General features: G+C 40.6%; 1 protein-coding gene across 1 annotated transcript in view; it reads right to left on the bottom strand.

Moving 5' to 3' along the window:
• The window catches only part of LOC124711126 (homeobox protein PKNOX1-like), a 731,542-nt gene that overhangs the window by 13,859 nt on the left and 698,385 nt on the right, over positions 1 to 19,298 (bottom strand). Inside the window, exons 8-11 of the mRNA XM_047241014.1 lie at positions 17,052 to 17,427; positions 13,479 to 13,618; positions 12,925 to 13,219; positions 11,083 to 11,446 (exon numbers count right to left, since the gene is read on the bottom strand). Coding sequence (XP_047096970.1) covers positions 11,235 to 11,446; positions 12,925 to 13,219; positions 13,479 to 13,618; positions 17,052 to 17,427 — 1,023 coding nt within the window. The 3' untranslated portion in view covers positions 11,083 to 11,234. The remainder of the gene's footprint in view (positions 1 to 11,082; positions 11,447 to 12,924; positions 13,220 to 13,478; positions 13,619 to 17,051; positions 17,428 to 19,298) is intronic.

Genomic DNA, 19,298 nt, shown 5'->3' with positions numbered 1-19,298 from the left:
GTTAGGTTCGTGGTTTTTGGGGGAGCATGTAGGAGCTGAGTGTGGGGCATCACAGGGGTGAGGAGGGAAATGAATTCAGGGGAGATGTTCTGGGAAAGGCCTAAGGCTTTAAGCAGGGATTGGAGTTTGTGTTGAACTTCTGGGATGGGATCACTCTGACAAGAGTTTATAGTGGAGGAGTCAGATAATTGGCGAAGGCTTCCTACCAGGTAGTTACGGCGATTTTTAACAACAGTGATGTAACCTTTGTCTGCATGTAGGATGAGGTAAGGAATTCCTGGATGGTGTCCAGGGGGAGGGGGAGGAGGATCACAGTTGGATAGTTTTGATTGGAAGGATTGGTGGCAAGGAAATTATTTATTGCAGGGATTAGGAGGAGGAGAGTAGGTTTTGACAAGTCACGCATGGTTAAATTTGGGTGTAGGGCTTAAGGTGAGGCCTTTGGATAGGACTGAAACTTCTGTGGAGCTGAGGGCTTTGGTGGAAAGGTTAACAACAGTATTACATGGAATGTTTTGGCTCTAGATTTTGTGGAGGATCATATCCCTGTAGAAGACCCAGGTCCAAAACCTGCCCAATCCACCCACCCAGCACTTCATATTCTAGTCTTGTCACAGATTATCCTACCTCATCAGGTACCAGGTCACCTTTGAAAGCAACCATGTCATTTACCAGCTCTGCTGCAATCATTGCATAGCTTTCTGTATTGGCTTGACTACCAACCAGCTGTCCACCATGATAAATGGCCACCTCCACACTATGGCCAACAGCAAAATAGACCACCCTGTGGGGTTACGTGAACCACCACCAGCTTTTCTGAACTGCACAGATGGGAGTTATCCTTACAACAGCTTCTCCACTCCCATAATTATCCCAGCCTCAACCTATGGTAACATATTGTCACCACACCCTCAACCCAGTAGTTTCCACCCCCTCTGTCCTATCATCTCCTCCCCATTGTCATCTCTCATCCAGTTTATTTCCAGCCCTCTGCCAATGCGTCCACCTATCTTTCCTTGCTCCTATCCTTCTTTGCTCCTTTGTTCTCCAACTCCCTGCCCCACAACCTCCTGACAATGCACCTGTTGGTACACTCCACCAGACAGTGCTCGTCTCTCTCCCCACCTGTGCACTACTATCCCTTCACCTTCATTGCCTCCTCCAGATTGCTCTTGCATCCCACATGATAGTTGCATTCTGGCCCAAGATGCGGGAGTTGGTGGTCATGTGTGTGTGTGTGTGTGTGTGTGTGTGTGTGTGTGTGTGTGTGTCTTTCTGATGAAGGCTGTTACTGATGAAAGCTGTGGCCGAAAGCCTTACCTAAGAGTCTTAATTGTGCCTGTTTGCAGCTTGACATTTTTTCTTTACGGTAAGTAGCAATCTGTCTTTTCCTAAATTGTTGATATTCCTACCTGGAGTTCCCACAGTTTGGTGTTTCTTTTTCCTTAATCAGATTTGTTGTTCACAACATAGGAGATGTTGCACCACAGTGTCTTTCTAACAGAGGGTATTTTCAACACAGTGTGTACTACAGATGTCAGATGTGTTCAAATTTTAATAGAAACTCCTTGCTGTATGCAATGTATTTCCCACTATTCGCACAATGACATGTGCCCTGAACAAGCACAAACACAAAAATCTGTGAGTATAGTTACTAGGAGAAGCTGGACCACTACAGCTGTTGGTGGATATGAAGGTAGTGGTGATGTTTGTGACCTCAGTGTTTTCTGCAAAGTGAGTCATTTTTCTTATTTTTTTATAGAAAGTAGATAATTTGTGTTTTTGTGCATATGGTGTACATGTGTTTCTACATCTATACTCTGCAAATCACTGTCAAGTGCACTGCAGAGGGTATTTCCCACTGTACCAGTTATTGTAGTCTGGGTAACAAGTCTTTGATACTGGCTGTTCAGTAGCACGGTTCTGTTTCCTAGTGAGTGCAGGTAGCCAGCCAACAATGGACTGCACTTGAGCAGGTGGCACGAGTCACAATGCCACTCTGCCAGCCTGATGTGGACATGTCTGAAACGTGCCAGTATGTCTCACGTGCAGTTGGTGCTGACACTTTGTCTCTTGTCTAAATAACTCAGTTCATAGTTTTTTTTTTGTTTTTGTTTGTTTTCAATGTGTATTTACTTCTGTTTCATATCAAACAATGAGCAGTGTGATAAATGCTGCCAGTTCAACACATGAAAAGAAACGAAGGAAGAAAAGTGTGTTACACAGCCAGTCCCACAAAGTCGTGTGTTCACTGAGGGACTACTTTGAGAAAGAAAAGGAAAAAGGAGAGTCCTACTGCTCACACTATGAAGAGGACTGCAACAGCATTGAAAATAAACAAGAACACTATTGTAAATACAGGAAAAGAACAGTACAGTCTAGATTGTGGCACAGCAAAGTTGCACACATCAGGAAAGGTGCAGTCAAGGACGAAGCAAGTGATAGCTTTGGACGACACTATTCGTTGTCATATATGTAGCTATAGTAAGATAAGGGAACATCCCACTTCGTCTAAATTACTAGCACCACTTCAGAAAGCAGTGTTTTTTTAACAGATGCAAAATAGTAATCAAAAGAACATATGCTATTGCACGGCAATGCAGATTTCTGCACAGATCATGGGTATCAGATTCAAAAATATGGTGTAGATAGATGAAACTTGGATTAATGTCAAACATTATGTTGAGGATGGAGTGATGGAATACCCGAGGGAACCATGGCAGTGCCTGTTAGAAAAGAAAGGCAAATTATTATTTTACACACCATGATGAGATGAACAATAATATTTTTCAAAAGTGGTTCAAGACATCGCTTATGACAAATCAGATAAGTCCATCATTGATCATTACGGAAAATGCCCTGTATCATTCTGCTGTTCATGACAAGACACCACCTTTGCCAACTAGAAAAGATGATACTATTTAGTGCCTGAAATGATGAAAAGGGGATTTCAGAAAAGATCTGAGAAAGGCTGAATTGCTCAAAACTGTAGCACAAAAGAAACCACAATTTCCAACATTAGTAACTGTTGACGTTGGTAAAAGGCATGGGCATGAAATCTTTCCGCTTTCTCTGTACAATTATCACTTCAATTCCACTGAAGGGGTAAGAGCGCAAACAAAAAATTAAGCTACTGCAAACAATAAAAGATTCATCATCTGTGAAGTTGAAAATATCCTCGTAGCAACTGTCAATCAAATGACCAGAGAAACCTATACCAAAATTGTAAACAGCACTGTAAGTGTCATCAGAAAGGCAGCCAAAAACAAAGACATTCTCGAAGAACTCACAATTTAATTATACCGGGTGATCAAAAACTCAGTATAAATTTGAAAACTGAATAAATCACGGACTAATGTAGGTAGAGAGGTACAAATTGACACACATGCTTGGAATGACATGGGGTTTTGTTAGAACCAAAAAAATACAAAAGTTCAAAAAATGTCAGACAGATGGCGCTTCATCTGATCAGAATAGCAATAATTACCATAACAAAGTAAGAGAAAGCAAAGATGATGTTCTTTACAGGAAATGCTCAATATGTCCACCATCATTCCTCAACAATAGCTGTAGTCGATGAATAATGTTGTGAACAGCACTGTAAAGCATGTCCGGAGTTATGGCGAGGCATTGGCGTCAGATGTTGTCTTTCAGCATCCCTAGAGATGTCGGTCGATCACGATACACTTACGACTTCAGGTAACCCCAAAGCCAATAATGCACACTGAGGTCTGAGGACTGGGAGGCCAATAATAACGAAAGTGGCAGCTGAGCACACGATCATCACCAAACGACGCGCGCAAGTGATCTTTCACACGTCTAGCAATATGGGGTGGAGTGCCATCCTGCATAAACACCGTACGTTCCAGCAGGTGTTTATCAGTCAGGTTGGGGGTGATGCGATTCTGTAATATATCGGCGTACCTCTTCACCCGTCACGGTAGCAGTTACAAAACCAGAATCGCGCAATTCCTCGAAGAAAAAAGGCCCGATAACGGTAGATGTGGTAAATCCAACCCATACCGTGACTTTCTCGTCGTGCAATGGAGTTTTTACACGACAGTTCTAGGATTTTCGGTAGCCCAAATTCTGCAGTTGTGGGCATTGACAGACCCTTGGAACGTGAAATGAGCTTCGTCGGTCCACAACACGTTACTCAACCAATCCTCATCTTTCGCCATCTTTTGAAATGCCCACTGCGCAAATGCCCTCCGCTTCACTAAATCACCAGGTAACAGTTCATGATGCCGATGGATTTTGTACGGATAGCATCGGAGGATATACCTCAGTGCCAACCAAACAGTAGTGTATGGAATGCCGGTGCAATGTGCGACTGCATGAGCGCTGACTTCCCCGTGCATAGCCGAACCCGCAACAGTCTCCATTTCTGCCTGAACTGTCTCAGCAGCATTACGCCTTGTGCTTGGTCGGCCACTATGGGGTCTATCGTCTAAACAACACGTGGCTTCGAACTTTGAAATCATTCTTGCCACAGCTGCATTTGTCAACGGACCTTTACCCATTCAAATCCCCTTCCTATGGCAATAGGATCGTAACACTGAACTAGCACATACCCCATTCTGATAATACAGCTTCACTAAAAGCACCTTTTCAGGTAACGTCAACATGCTGCGACTGCTGGCGCATCTGATTCTCTCTCTCTCATTACAGCTCCTTTTATACATGACTGTCATGCGCAATCACTGACATTTTTTTTTTTTTTTTTTTTTTTTTTTTTTTTTTTTCATTCCAAGCATGTATGTCAATTTTTACCTCTCTATCTACATTATTCCGTGGTTTATTAAGTTTTCACATTTACACTGACTTTTTGATCACCCGGTACATTTGGGAGGGAGCAGTGACAATTTCAGCTTTACTGAAGGGGACTATTCCAAATTATATTCTGACAGTAATGTGAGTTGAGCTTTCCCTTTTGCGTAACTACAAAACAAAACAATGTAAGGAGGCAGCATGTCAGCAACCTATCATGATATTGTGAGTACATTTTTGAGATTACAACTGTTAAAATGAAACTTCCTGGCAGATGAAAACTGCATGCCACACCAAGACTTGAACTCAGGACCTTGCCTTTCGCGGGCAAGTGCTCTACCATCTGAGCTACCCAGGCATGAATCATGCCCCATCCTCACAGGTTTACTTCCGCCAGTACCTCATCTCCTACCTTCCAAGTACCTCATCTCCTACCTTGGTCTGCCACACTGTTTCAATCTAACAGGAAGCTTTATATCAGGCACACTCCGCTGCAGAGTGAAAATTTCATTCTGGAAACTGTTAATATACTGACATATTATACTGTTGCTTGTTGTAGAACTAATTAATAATGCTAATATTTAACAACAGAAACAAAAACTGTCAATTTTCAGCAATTTGCAAAAATTTTCATTTCTATTGTGAAGTTTAACAAATACCTGTAGAAATTTCAGCATATTAGATACTAAATAGCTTGTTTCAGTATTTTGGCGTTATGTATTACAAACTGTTGTCGCTGTTGTGGTTGTGGTTGTGGTCTTCAATCTGAAGACTGGTTTGACACAGTTCTCCATGCTACTCTATCCTGTACAAGCCTCTTCATGTCTAAAGAACTACCACATTGTACATCCTTCGGAATCTGCTCACTGTATTCATCTCTTGGTCTCCATCTATGATTTTTACCTCCACACTTCCCTCCTACACTTAATTGATGATCCCTTGATGTCTCAGAATGTGTCCTATCAACTGATCCCTTTTTTTAGTCAAGATGTGCCTCAAGCTTCTTATCTCCCCAATTCTCATTAGTTATGTGATCTACCCATCTGAAGTTCAGCATCCTTCTGGAGCACCACATTTCAAAAGCTTCTATTCTCTTCTTGTCTACACTGTTTATCGTCCATGTTTCACTTCCATACATGGCTATTCTTGAGACAAATACCTTTAGAAAGGACTTCCTAACTATTAAATCTACATTCAATGTTAAATTTCTCTTCTTCATAAACACTTTTCTTGTCGTTGCCAGCCTACATTTTATATCCTCTCTACTTCAGCCACCATCAGTTATTTTGTGGCCTAAATAGCAAAACTCATCTACTACTTTTAGCATCTCATTTTTTAATTTAATTCCCTCAATGTCACCTTATTTAATTTGACACCTGATTTAATTTGACTACATTCCATTATACTTTTTTTTGCTTTTGTTGATTTTCATCTTATATCCTCCTTTCAAGACAATGCCCATTACATTCAACAGCTCTTCCAAGTCCTTTGCTGTCTCTGACAGGATTACAATGCCATTGGCAAACTTCAAAGCTTTTATTTCTTTTCCCTGAACTTTAATTCCTACTCCAAATTTTTCTTTGGTTTCCTTTATCGTTTGCTCAATGTACAGTTTGAATAACATTGAGGATAAGCTTCACTCTCTTCTCAATCACTGCTTCCCTTTTATGGTTCTTAGCTCATAACTGCTGTCTGGTTTCTGTACAAGTTGTAAACAGTCTTTCGCTCCCTGTATTTTACCCACGCTACTGTCAGAATTTCAAAGAGTATTCCAGCCAATACTGTCAAAAGCTTTCCCTAAGTCTACAAATGCCATAAATGTAGTTAAGCTATGTTCTAAGAGAAGTCACAGGGTCAGTACTGCCTTTCATGTTCCTACATATCTCCACAATCCAAACTGACCTTCCCTGAGGTCAGCTTCTACCAGTTTTTCCATATAGAATTCATATTAGTATTTTGCAACCGTGAGTTATCAAACTGATAGTTCAGTAATATTCACACCTGTCAGCATCTGCTTTCTTTGGTGGTGGCATTATATCATTTTTCTTTATGTCGGAGGGAATTTTGCCCATCTCACACATCTTGCACACTAAAAGGAATAGCTTTGTCATGGCTGGCTCTCCCAAAGATATCAGTAGTTCTGATTGAACGTCATATTACAAATAGGAACTGTAAATAAATTTACACATACCAATATGACCTGCATGTTATTGACGCTTTTGTCTCTATTGCTACAGAGTGCGAGTAGAACCCCTTAGCTACATTCAGCAACATTTCCATCTACGTGCCTGAACTGTTAATAACAGCCTAATTCTCCTTCTGTTTTGATCCACATATGGAGCAAGGATGTAATCATCTAAATCTTCATCTACAGACATACTCCCCAAGCCACTATATAATGCATGGGGGACGGTACCCATACCACTACCACTAATTTCCATTCTTGTTCCACTCACAAATAGAGTGAAGGAAAAGAAGAGTCTATATGCCTCCATATGAGCCATAATTTCTGTCCATACGAGCCCTAATTTCTGTTACCTTATCTTTGTGGTCATTACACGCGCTATATGTTGGTAGTAGTAGAATCGTTCTATAGTCAACCTCAAATGCTGGTTCTCTAAATTTTCTCAATAGTGTCCCCCCCCCCATCCCCCCCCCCCTAAAAAAAAACCTCCTCACTCCAGGGTTCCTATTGGAGTTCTCTGAGCATCTCCATAATACTTGCATGTTGTTCAAATCTACCAGTATGAACCGACATGGTACGGATCCCAAACATTTGACCAGTACTCAAGAATGGATTGCACTAGTGGTGTATAAGTGGCCTCCTTTACAGATGAACCCCACTTTCCAAAAAATTTCCCAATAAACTAAAAGTCGACCATTTGCCTTCCTAACCATAATCTTCACATGCTTGCTCCATTTCATATCGCCTTGCAGTGTTATGCCCAGACATTTAAAGGATGTGACTGTGACAAACAGGACACTATTAATGTTGCATCTGAACATTAAGGGCTTGTTTTTCTACTCATACATTTTAACTGATGTTATTCGACACTTAGAGCTAGCTGCCATACATCCCACCAACTAGAAATTTTGTCTATGTCATCTTGTATCCTTCTACAGTCACTCAATTTAGACACCTTCCCATATACCACATCATCATCAGCTCATCTGTCTGCCAGATCATTTAAGTATGTAGAAAATAATGCCACACACTTCCCAGGGGCACTCCTGACAATACCCTGGTCTCTGATGAGCACTCACCATTGAGGACAGTATAATGGGTTCTATAACTTTAGAAATTTTTTAGCTATTCTCATATATGGGAACATACTCTATATGCTCATCTCTTCATTAACAGTATGCAGTGGGGCACTATGCTTTCCAGAAATCTAGAAATATGGAATTTGCCTGCTGCCCTTCATCCATAATTTGCAGTATATCATGCGAGAAAAGGGCAAGCTGAGTTTTGCAAGGGCAATGCTTTCCAAAACCTTGCCGATTTGATGACATAAGCTTCTCAGTCTCAAGGAAATTATTACATTTATACCGAGAATATGTTCAAAAATTGTGTAGTAAACTGATTTTAAGGATATTGGTCTGTAATTTTGCGGGTCTTTTCTTTTACCCTTCTTGTATGTGAGAGTCACCAGTGCATTTTTCGAGTCACTGATCGAAAGATTCACAAATAAAGCAAGCTAAGTAAGGGGCCAATGCCATAGAGTACTCTTTGAAATACTGAATTGGGTTTCCACCTGGACCTGGTGACTTATCTGTTTTCAACTTGTTCAGTTGTTTTTCTACACCAAGGATACTTATTACCATGTTGTCCATGTGGGCGTCTGATGGCCATTGCCTGAACACTTCTGTGCACACTGTAATAAGGCTAGTCTTGTCTTAGCATCCATACAGGAGCAATACATAGTAAGATGTAGTACATTACTGGATTCCTAACTTAAAACTATTTCTTGAAATTTTGCGTAGGTTTTCACATCGCAGTGGTTATCTATCTTCAATTATCTGCCAGTTAAGCTTTTCCAGCATCTCTGTGAGGCTCTCCTATGTATCAAACAAATCTGTAACCATTTGTGCTGTCCTTTGCTGTACATGTTAAAATATCACTTTTATCAGTCCTATATGGAACTTGAGGAATATTATAGGATGGGTTGTGTAAGTGTTTTGTAGGCAATAACCTTTGTAGACTGGCTTCATTTTCTCAGTACCATACAAAGGAACTGAAGTATGCCATCTGCTACACATACAACTAAACCTATGTGATCATTCCATTTCATATCCATACAAACTGTTAAATGCAGATATTTGTACAAGCTGACTGATTCCAACTGTCTCACTGGTATTGTAGTCATATGGCACAACGTGTTTTCATTCTGTGAGGTGCCCAATTTTGCTTTTCTGAACATTTAAAGCAAGTGGCCCCACTTTGAAATCTTATGAAGATATGACTAAATATTTGGGCAGAATGTTTCAAACAGCATTTCATTATACATGGTGATTCTTATTAACATTAAAAAACTCCCAAATTGTCATAGATGATGCTGAGACAAGTAATTTAATATAAGACACATGGGGCTGCATATGTCGGGAAACACACCAAAAGTGGATGAGAAATGTTAGACGTGTGACATCATCATCAGATGACGAACTTCACTACATGTGCATGTGCAGCAGTTGGACTTGAAGGGATGATTGAGTGGTGCAATACATGCATTTGGACAAATGGTACAAATTTTAAACAGCTTTTGTAATGTGGTCTGTTGTAAACACTGAAGTTACAAAATTATTGTCCTCAGTGCAACCAATGAAAAATGTTCTTGTTTTGTGTTTCTTTCGTATTGTTCTTTCTTTTTTTGTTTACAGACATTATTTCATAAGGAAACATAGGTCATTTACTGGTAACAATGCAATTCGGAAGTTTACACTCATTTGCTTGCAACACAATACGGTAGGTTTTTGTTGTACTGTACTTTGCAATAAACCAGCAGAGACAGCTATGCTGGTAAATAAAATAATAAATCTTACTTCAATGCGAACACACAGTTATCTAACTTTAAAAAAAAAATTTAAAAAAAATTGCTGTCAGGCACAAGACTTAAATCCTGTGACCCATGCGCTATAGTAGTGCATGTGGGTCAGGGAGCCAGACCAACATGAATACTTCACTACCATTGAGATGATCAGGTGTGACAGACCAACAGGCTCAAACAATGCACATGCAGCGAGTTATGTTGTCTGCTGACATCACATGATCAACATTTATCATTCACTCTCACGGTACTTCCTGACCCCATATGCCCCTTATGTCTTATATTAAACTACTTGTTTCAGCATCAGCCATGTCGCTTCAGAGGCTTCTAAACATTAATAAGAATCACTCTGCAGGAAACTGCATCATCTGTAAAAAGTCTGCCAGGTCACTAATGTAGACCATCAACGAAAAAAGTCTCAATAGAACACATCTGTTCATTATTCTCCATCCAAGACAACATGCCACATCCCTACCAAGAATCATCAATCCATTCACAAACTTCACTCTGTACCCCATATGGTCGTACGTTTCATAATAAGCCTAGGTGTGGTACTGAGTCAAATGCTTCTTTTGGAAGTCAAGAAATACTGTATCCACATGACTGTCTTGTTCCACAGCTTTCAGGATGACATTTGAGAAAAGTGTAAGTTGGGTTTTGCATGATTAATGTTTTCAGAATCAATGCTGGGTGTCATGGAGGTGGTCTTTTGTTTGAAATACATCATTATATTTCAACAGATGCATGTCAAAGACAATGGTTGGCACTCCTGTTAACCTTCTTGTAGAGACGTGTAACCTGTACTTTCTTCCCATTATAATGGTGCACAACTACGAGGGCACCTGTGTGATGTGTTCTTAACAAAAAGTGTGGCATTACTAGCTAGCACTCTGCCTCTGTCCCATGCCACACTCTCTGGTGCTAGCTACCCTGGTACTGGCAATACTGAGTAGTGCACACCATAGCATTGTTTCTGCTTCTGTCCCTACTTATCTCTGAAAATTGTTGCTGTTACTTCTTAAAATATGATGCTTAACTAGCCATGATCACTGACAACAGCATCCTTCTTGTCATCAAAGAAGAGAGTATCTATTCTCTATTAGTTGGTGAAAACCTTGCAAGGACAAATAGTTTGTAGCTGGTTCTTGGCACACTACACCACTTTCCTATTCAAAGCTGTGCAATACTACAAAAAATATTATTTGGTGATGACTGTATTTCCTCATTTACTTACTAACAGGCAATTATTACTTAAAATACTACCTACCAGAACATAGAAGCAATGCCACTGCCACCGCGTGTCACCCAGCACTTGTAATGCATGTGTGGTGGCCTCTCGTCCTTCTCCTTTCGCCCACCCCGCTCCCCCTGTGTGGTTCAGTGGCTGGCTGCAGCCGTGGGCAGCCCGAGCTGCATGTGTCATTGCTGCTGCGACTGCTGAGAGTCCTCCGAGCTGCACTCCAGCTTGAGGTCTGCACCACTCGGCACACCCCCTCTGCTTCCCCGATACGCTCCCCCGTGACAGCTCTCCATTTCACCGTCCGCATCCTCATCATCTTCGTCCTCTTCCTGGCTGCTGCCTCCATCACTTTCTTCACTACTCAAAGCACCTGAACTCATCAGCGACGAATCTGTAGCAAAATATCATTGCTTAGTCACCACTCTGAGCTCCACAATGTTCATTTATAGTTGTTATGTTTTTAGCATTAAAGACTAAAATGTTAATGGCAAAACATTAACACAAAAATATCTGAAGCTGGTATCAGAACGATTTAATCCCTTTTCATGAATAAGCTAAATGGATATTCAAAGGAAAAACACCTGGAGTTAAAGTTAAAGTAAATGGAATTTCCATTCACTGCATAAAACTTGCAGATGATACAGCCTTAACAGCTGCTAATGAAAAATGGATGCAGATTATACTTCCTAAATTTGCAACAAAAGTGAGATGATTCAGACTCAAAATTAATAATAAAACAAAATTACCATAGTACAAGAAAAATTGGAAGAAATACAGTAGAAAAAGTTGAGAATTGTTTTTATTTAGGTATCTTACCTACAGAATATACAGACGAAGCTCGGAAATCAAAAAAAGAATTGCAACAACTTGTTGTTGTTGTGGTCTTCAGTCCTGAGACTGGTTTGATGCATGCAACAACTTACTGTGCTTTTTATGAAGGAAGACAACTAGTAGTGAACAAGTTGTCTGACGTAGAAAAGAACAATTTATCGAGACATTCATCTGGAGTGCGCTCCTATATGGCAGGGGGTACTGAACACTGTTGAAGAGAGACACAAAGCACTTAAAACTGTTGGAAATATTACTCAAGAGAAGGCTGGTGAGGACCAGCTGGACAGAAGAATGAAGATGTTCTGAAAATGATCAATGGGCAGAGAAACATCATGTCTCCTATATAAAAAACAACAACAACTTGTACATTTGCATTTTTGTGTGAAATGAAAATAAATGTTAATTGTATACAATCTGGGACTATCAGTTACTGAATGTGTGCTGTTATGTACAGCACATCACCTTATGCACTTATGCATGTGACAGATTATTTCCAGATGCTGCAGTAAGCAAAGGGAGGAGAACTCTACGTCTGTCAATATAATGAGGGACAGAAACTTATGCTAAGTAATGCGGGAGAATCATGTGATGTATCACGAATTGTCCTAGCAATTTGTTGCCAAAAGACAATGGGCATGACTACATGGTGGATTATTTGGTCTGACATCTGCATTTTTGTGATGGGGATTTCCCTTGAAAGAATGATTACCTATTATCTTACTTTTTTTCAGTATACTTGTTTGTGCACAGTATTATTCTCATCTACTGTTTTGACACATGGTTTCCAAAAATTTGAATTACTGATCACGTTTCACATTTCTACTTTTCACATTTTTTTTGTAGTTCTTTTTGCTTTTATTACAAAATGGTATGAAGTCTCATGTAACTCTCATCTAGTATTAGGTACTAATATTAATCCAATGCAACAATCCCACATCTAAAGAGTTTCAATGTCTCTTTAGTGCACATATCTAATATGTACATGGTATTTATGCTTCAACTGCTAACTATATAAAAATACCACAATTGATAACTTACCTGTATGCACAGTGCCATTAGACTCCGTGAGCTGTGGTTGCAGAGATGCAATATTATCAGGCCAGAAACGTTGGGCAGCTGCTTGTTTACTAGCTCCTGTACTTCCTCCACTTTTGGCCTTACGATGGCTTGCACCTCCACTGACACCACTATCACCCCCACCAGGGGCAGAAGCATCAAGCATTGGCTGAAGAATACGTCTCCGAGCATTTATAAACCAGTTGTTCACTTGGAGCAGTGTAAGGTTGGTTTGTGCAGCTATTTGACGCTTCTCATCTTCAGTGGGGTAGGGGTGCTGCAGGCAAAAATAATGATACATCACTCACTGTGTGTGTTTTTCCTCCTCCTCCTCTTCTCCTCCACTCTCTCCCTTTAATTAAATAATGTTATCGAGATACTGCTTTCATATTTCTAAAACTTATTCATTCACTCAGTCCTTTCTATTCACTGTTCATTTTCTTATTATAATGGTGCACCACAAACATTCACAATATACACATAAACACTATGTGAAACTGGACACAAAATCAGGGATTTTCTGATAATGTACTTACAACTAAGTGCTGAAAGAGCCATGACCTCATGACACTTGTCGCATGCTTTGGCAAAACACCGCGTTTCTGTTTTTTCTTGCCCAGGTAGTCATCTTCATCATCCACTGAGCCAGGGGTAGTTGGTGCGGGAGATAGCTGACCTGCAGTGTCAAGAGAGAAGAAATGAAGAAACAATAACAGCTGCTTGCAAGTCATTACAAATTAACTAGTGTATATAGGAGCTTGATAAGAATAGTACTGGTAGTATCAATCGTTATATCACATAGAAAAAAAATATGAAATGAGAGAGAGAGAGAGAGAGAGAGAGAGAGAGAGAGAGAGAGAGAGAGAGAGACAAGGTGTGGAAGAGGAGAAGATGCAGTTTAGCAACTATGGTTTAGATTATACCACAATACTGTAAAAGGTAAAAAGTTGAGTAGTTCAGAAGAATTCTCCTTCTTAATAAAACTGCATAAAATCACAAGTGATGACTTCATGGTTTACTCCAATCAAGAATGAGTGTTATACTGCTCAGAACATTTCAGTACTTTTTCAATACACTCTTACTTCTTTCACTCACTCAGTAACGTACATATGTCCCCAGTTTCAACTTCTGCTCATGTCAACATATTTGTATTTAACTGATTGAAGAGGAGAGCTTAAATAGCTCTGAAATCAAAATTATACTTAACCTACGAGAACAGAGGAGTGTGTGGGGAGAGAGGAGGGAAAGATTCTTTCACAAGTAGTACCATGTCACTATTCCCTGTATTATTTATCACCCACTAATAGATTTCTTGGACAGAATAAAAATTCAGAGATCTCAGAATGCCAGTTGATGACATGAGACAGTAAACTCCTACCACGCACCTGACAATAATGAGCTCATACAATTTAATAGCTCTGAAAGCAAAATGATACTTAACCTATGAGAACAGAGGAGTGTGTGGGGAGAGCGGAGGGATAGATTCTTTCATAAGTAGTACCATGTCACTATTCCTTGTATTATTTATCACCCACTAATAGATTTCTTGGACAGAATAAAAATTCAGAGATCTCAGAATGCCAGATGATGACATGAGACAGTAAACTCCTACCACGCACCTGACAATACAATTTAATACTACTTCATGATATGATGTACTTTAGTGTACTTTAGCAAGTAATAAATCTGTGAATTCATAAATGCCCTCCAGCTAGTTTAATCCAGTATCTTCAAGGACCTTTGCATCAACATTTTGGATGGAGATAGTTTGTCCCCAATTCTACTGGAAAGTACTGTTACTTTGAAGCACAGAATCTGTAACAGCTATCACCAGACAAGGGTTGTTCCTCCAAAAGCACTATACCTGTCCAATGTGCTGAAATGCATTTACCACTACCACTGAATTTTGGAATTGTTAGTATGATAAATTCACATGCCTAACCCCAAATATATTCACCCACTACTATAAATATTTTGACAATATTCACTGGATGAACATCTGTGTGCTTAATCTAAACATGAATCCAGATAACTGCCTTTCACTGGCCAGCTGTCTCAGCACTGTAACATGCAGACTCAAAGCTCTGAACCTTCTAAGTTCCACAAATTCTCATATTTTGTTATAGAATTAACATTACTTGGAGTACTGATATAGCATGGAATTTGACATATCTATGGATTCAGCAATGTACTGAGATGACATAATCTTGCATCCACAAGACACTCTTTAAGTGCTTGTTGTACAGCAACACATGAAAAATATCACAGTTCCCAAATTACTCTACATAACTTACATTAATATGATTGCCACTGCCACCACCATTATTAACAAGACCACCACCACAAAACACTATAACTGAAATGCCCTATATTTAGCACAACGTATCACAGACAATAAGTAATAACAGGGTTAGCCTCTTGCATACTACATTAATTCCCCCTCTCAGAATCTACTTGAGTAATTTTTAGGATGACCTCACCTTTTCAACTTACAAATAAAATAGTCTCTTTTTCCCCAAACATACTATATACACTGATATGACAAAAGTCATGGGGTAGCAATATGCACATGCACAGATGTGGCAGTATGCATACAAAAGGTATAAAAGGGCAGTGCATTGGCAGAGGTGTCATTTGTACTCAGGTCATTCATGTGAAAATGTTTCCGATGTAATTATGGCTTCACAATGGGAACTAACAGACTTTGAATGCAGAATGATAGTTGGTGCCAGACACATGGGACTTTGCATTTTGAAAATCATTAGGGAATTAAATATTCCAAGATACACAGTGTCAAGAGTGTGATGAGTATATCAAATTTCAGGCTTTACCTCTCACCACTTAACTACCGTGAGGAGCGGTGTTTGTGTAGCGTTGTCAGTGCTAAAAGATAAGAATAGTGTGTGAAATAACCAAAGAAATCCATGTAGGATGTATGACAAATGTATTCTTTAGGACAGTGCAGCCAGATATGTAGTTAACTGGCTAGCATCCAAATATGGAGTTAATTGGCTATGGCAGGAGATGAGTGCCTTTGCTAACAGCACATCATCGCCTGCAGTACGTCTCCTGGGCTTGTGACCATATCAGTTGTATGCCAGATGAAGAAAAAACTGTAGCCTGCTCAGATGCGTCCTGATTTCAGTTGATAAGAACTGGTGGTAGTGTTCGAGTGTGGCACAGATGCCATGAAGTCATGCACCCAAGTTGTCAACGAGTCTCTCCGCAAGCTGGTACTGGTTCCATAATTGTGTGGTCTGTGTTTACATGGAATGGACTGGATCTAAGTTCCCAAACAAAGATGGAATTTTTATGGATGACAATGTGTCATGTCACCAGGTCACAGTTGTTTGCGATTGATTTGAAGAACATTCTGGACAATTCAAGAGAATGATTTGGCCACCCGATTGCCCAACATGAACCCCACTTAACATTTATGGGACATAATCGGGAGGTCGGTTTCTGCACAAAATTCTGTGCTGGCAACACTTTGCAATTATGGACAGCTACAGCAGCAGCATGGCTCAATATTTCTGCAGGGAACTTCCAACAACCTGAGTCCATGCCGTGTTGAAAATGTTGCACTGTCCCACCCAAAAGGAAGTCCGACACAATATTAGGAGGTATACCATGACTTTTGTCACATCAGTGTATAGCTGGGGTTGGTAACGATGTCAATTGTGTATGAGCTGCTGAAGACTGTTCTGTAAATTATTTTTACAACAAATACAAGATATGATCAACTGAACTACTGTGCATCATTTCTCTCCATCATGAGAACTTGCAGCACAACCATCTATACAGAATCTCTCCGCCTTTGCAAATGATAGACTAACAAAATGCCAATCTTTTGTCTCACTATGAAAGAATTCTTTACCAGATAGAAAGCTTTTCTTGCTTTATCATCAATCAGTTCCGTGTAGTTCAGCTAACAGTCACAGTGTCACAGCAGCTGTTCAGCAGATCATGGTCAGAAGTTGAAAGTAAACAGACCTGTGTTAACATTTCCTGTTCACTCCTCCCCTCTTTAAACCAACAAGTTAAATGTCGTTAATGGGCACCAGTTCAGATGCATAATTACAGTTGAGAAAAAAAATAAAATATCTAACCTTGGAGAAGACTGGCATCAGACGGAGGTGGACACGGGTTGGCGCCAATCTGAGACAGTGGTGTGCTACCGTGGACAACACCCGGTGACAGTGGTGGACCTTGCGAAGGGGGAACTGCAACAGCAGAAGTGGGAGGCAAGTGCACCGGAGCAGCGACGAGCCCCTGAGGCGTGTGTACCATCTGGTAAGCCAGCTGCGCAGCTGCTGCTGCGGCTGCCGCCGCCGCGGCACTCGCCTGTTGATGGGCCGGAACGGGGACCGGGCCCGTCGCTGCACCACCGCCACCAGCAACGACGTGCTGCGGGTGCTGAGGCATCAGCACTGTCCCGGCGGCAGCGGCAGCTGCGAGCTGAACGCCCCCTGCAGAGGACACCACCTGTCAAACACGTACCAACGCGGTGACTCGTGGGGGTGCAGTCCACTGGTGACGATTACGGTTCCTCCACTAATGGGTTACAGACCCTGAAGGTAGCACACATCATTAACTACAAGTAAAACTGTTGTTTACCATCTCGTATGCGACTGGCCACAGTGAATAAAGGTGGGTCTCTGCAGTAATCAACATATAAAGCACTAAACATTTGCGATAATGAGGGACTATACTGATTTAAAGGGTGGCTCAAAAAAACGTTCACAAAATGACTTGGTACATCAGGCATACAACAAGGATCAGTAATCACATAGGAGCCAGGGATCACAAAGGCCATCTGGGACTACTAAATAGCATTGCATTTATTTAGACACATATTACAAATGGACACCCACTAGAGGAGAAGCACAAAGTTTTGTCCAGATGCTTCGAGACATGCCAGACATCAGTGCTGCACTGAATGGCACACCCTCTCAAAGATATCTGGTGTATCTCAAAGACATCCTGCTGCCACAACAATCCTGCCCACTACATCATATGATGATGTAATGGGTGTTCGTACGTAAAACCCTTCAGATATCACCACAGGAAAAAATCAATTGGAGACAGATTGGGTGGTTGTGGTGGTCATGCAACTGGCCCACCATTACCAATCCAGCAGCCAGGAAAGGTAGCCTGCAGATGTGCCCTCACTTGTCTGCTGAAATGCTGGGGGTTCTATAGTGCTGAAATAGAATGTGATGACAAATAGGCATGGGAACATCATTCAGCATGTCCAGCAGAACCTCTCCCAGGAATAAGAGATACATGCATCCACCACGTTGGTCCAGGAGAATATACAGTCCAATTAAACACGATGATTCAGCCCACACGTGGCCATAGCACCTTCTTGTGGTGTTTGCGATCCCTGGTTCTGGGTGATTAATGATCCTTGTTGTACGCCTGATGTGCAATATCAGTCTGTAAATGTTTTTTAAAATCACCCTGTACAACCATGTGTATTAGAAAAACAAAAAGTGCAAAATAATTAAGTAATGTGAGGAAGAAGAAATGAAACGTTTAGTACAGCAGCATACTCACTGCACCACAAAACTCGAAGGAAAAGGATGTGAGGGCTTTTTAAACTTCTCTTTAACAATTAGATCTTTTTAAGCACAGAATTTAGTCAGTTCAGTAGGGATGACAGAGGAATCTGGACACAACCTGATGAAGGAAAGATTGCAATATTTGCCAGATTTGATTTACAAAACCTTCTGGAGATCTAAATCAGGATGACTGTTTCTGATGTCAACTGCTCCTGAGAAGGAGACCAGAGTCTTAATTCTGTGTCATATCATTTAGCATAAGAGAAAGTATCAGAAGTGCCCAAAACATGTGAAACAAGATAACAGTGAATAAACACTCATCACAGGACGGGTATACACTCGCACACACACACATATACAGACACAAGCAGACATATTTAAAGACCATTTGGTCTTTAAATATGTCTGCTTGTGTCTGTATATGTGTGGATGGATATGTGTGTGTGTGCGCGCGCGCGAGTGTATACCCGTCCTTTTTTCCCCCTAAGGTAAGTCTTTCCGCTCTCGGGATTGGAATGACTCCTTACCCTCTCCCTTAAAACCCACTTCCTTTCGTCTTTCCCTCTCCTTCCCTCTTTCCTGATGAGGCAACAGTTTGTTGCGAAAGCTTGAATTTTGTGTGTATGTATGTGTCTGTTTGTGTTTCTATCGACCTGCCAGCACTTTCATATGGTAAGTCACATCATCTTTGTTTTTAAATATATTTTTCCCGTGTGGAATGTTTCCCCATATTTTTTATATATATATATATATATATATATATATATATATATATATATATATATATATATA

The sequence above is a fragment of the Schistocerca piceifrons genome, chromosome 8, assembly GCF_021461385.2.
Source record: "Schistocerca piceifrons isolate TAMUIC-IGC-003096 chromosome 8, iqSchPice1.1, whole genome shotgun sequence".
Taxonomy (NCBI): Eukaryota; Metazoa; Arthropoda; class Insecta; order Orthoptera; family Acrididae; genus Schistocerca; species Schistocerca piceifrons.
This window is presented reverse-complemented; position numbering and strand designations above follow the sequence as displayed.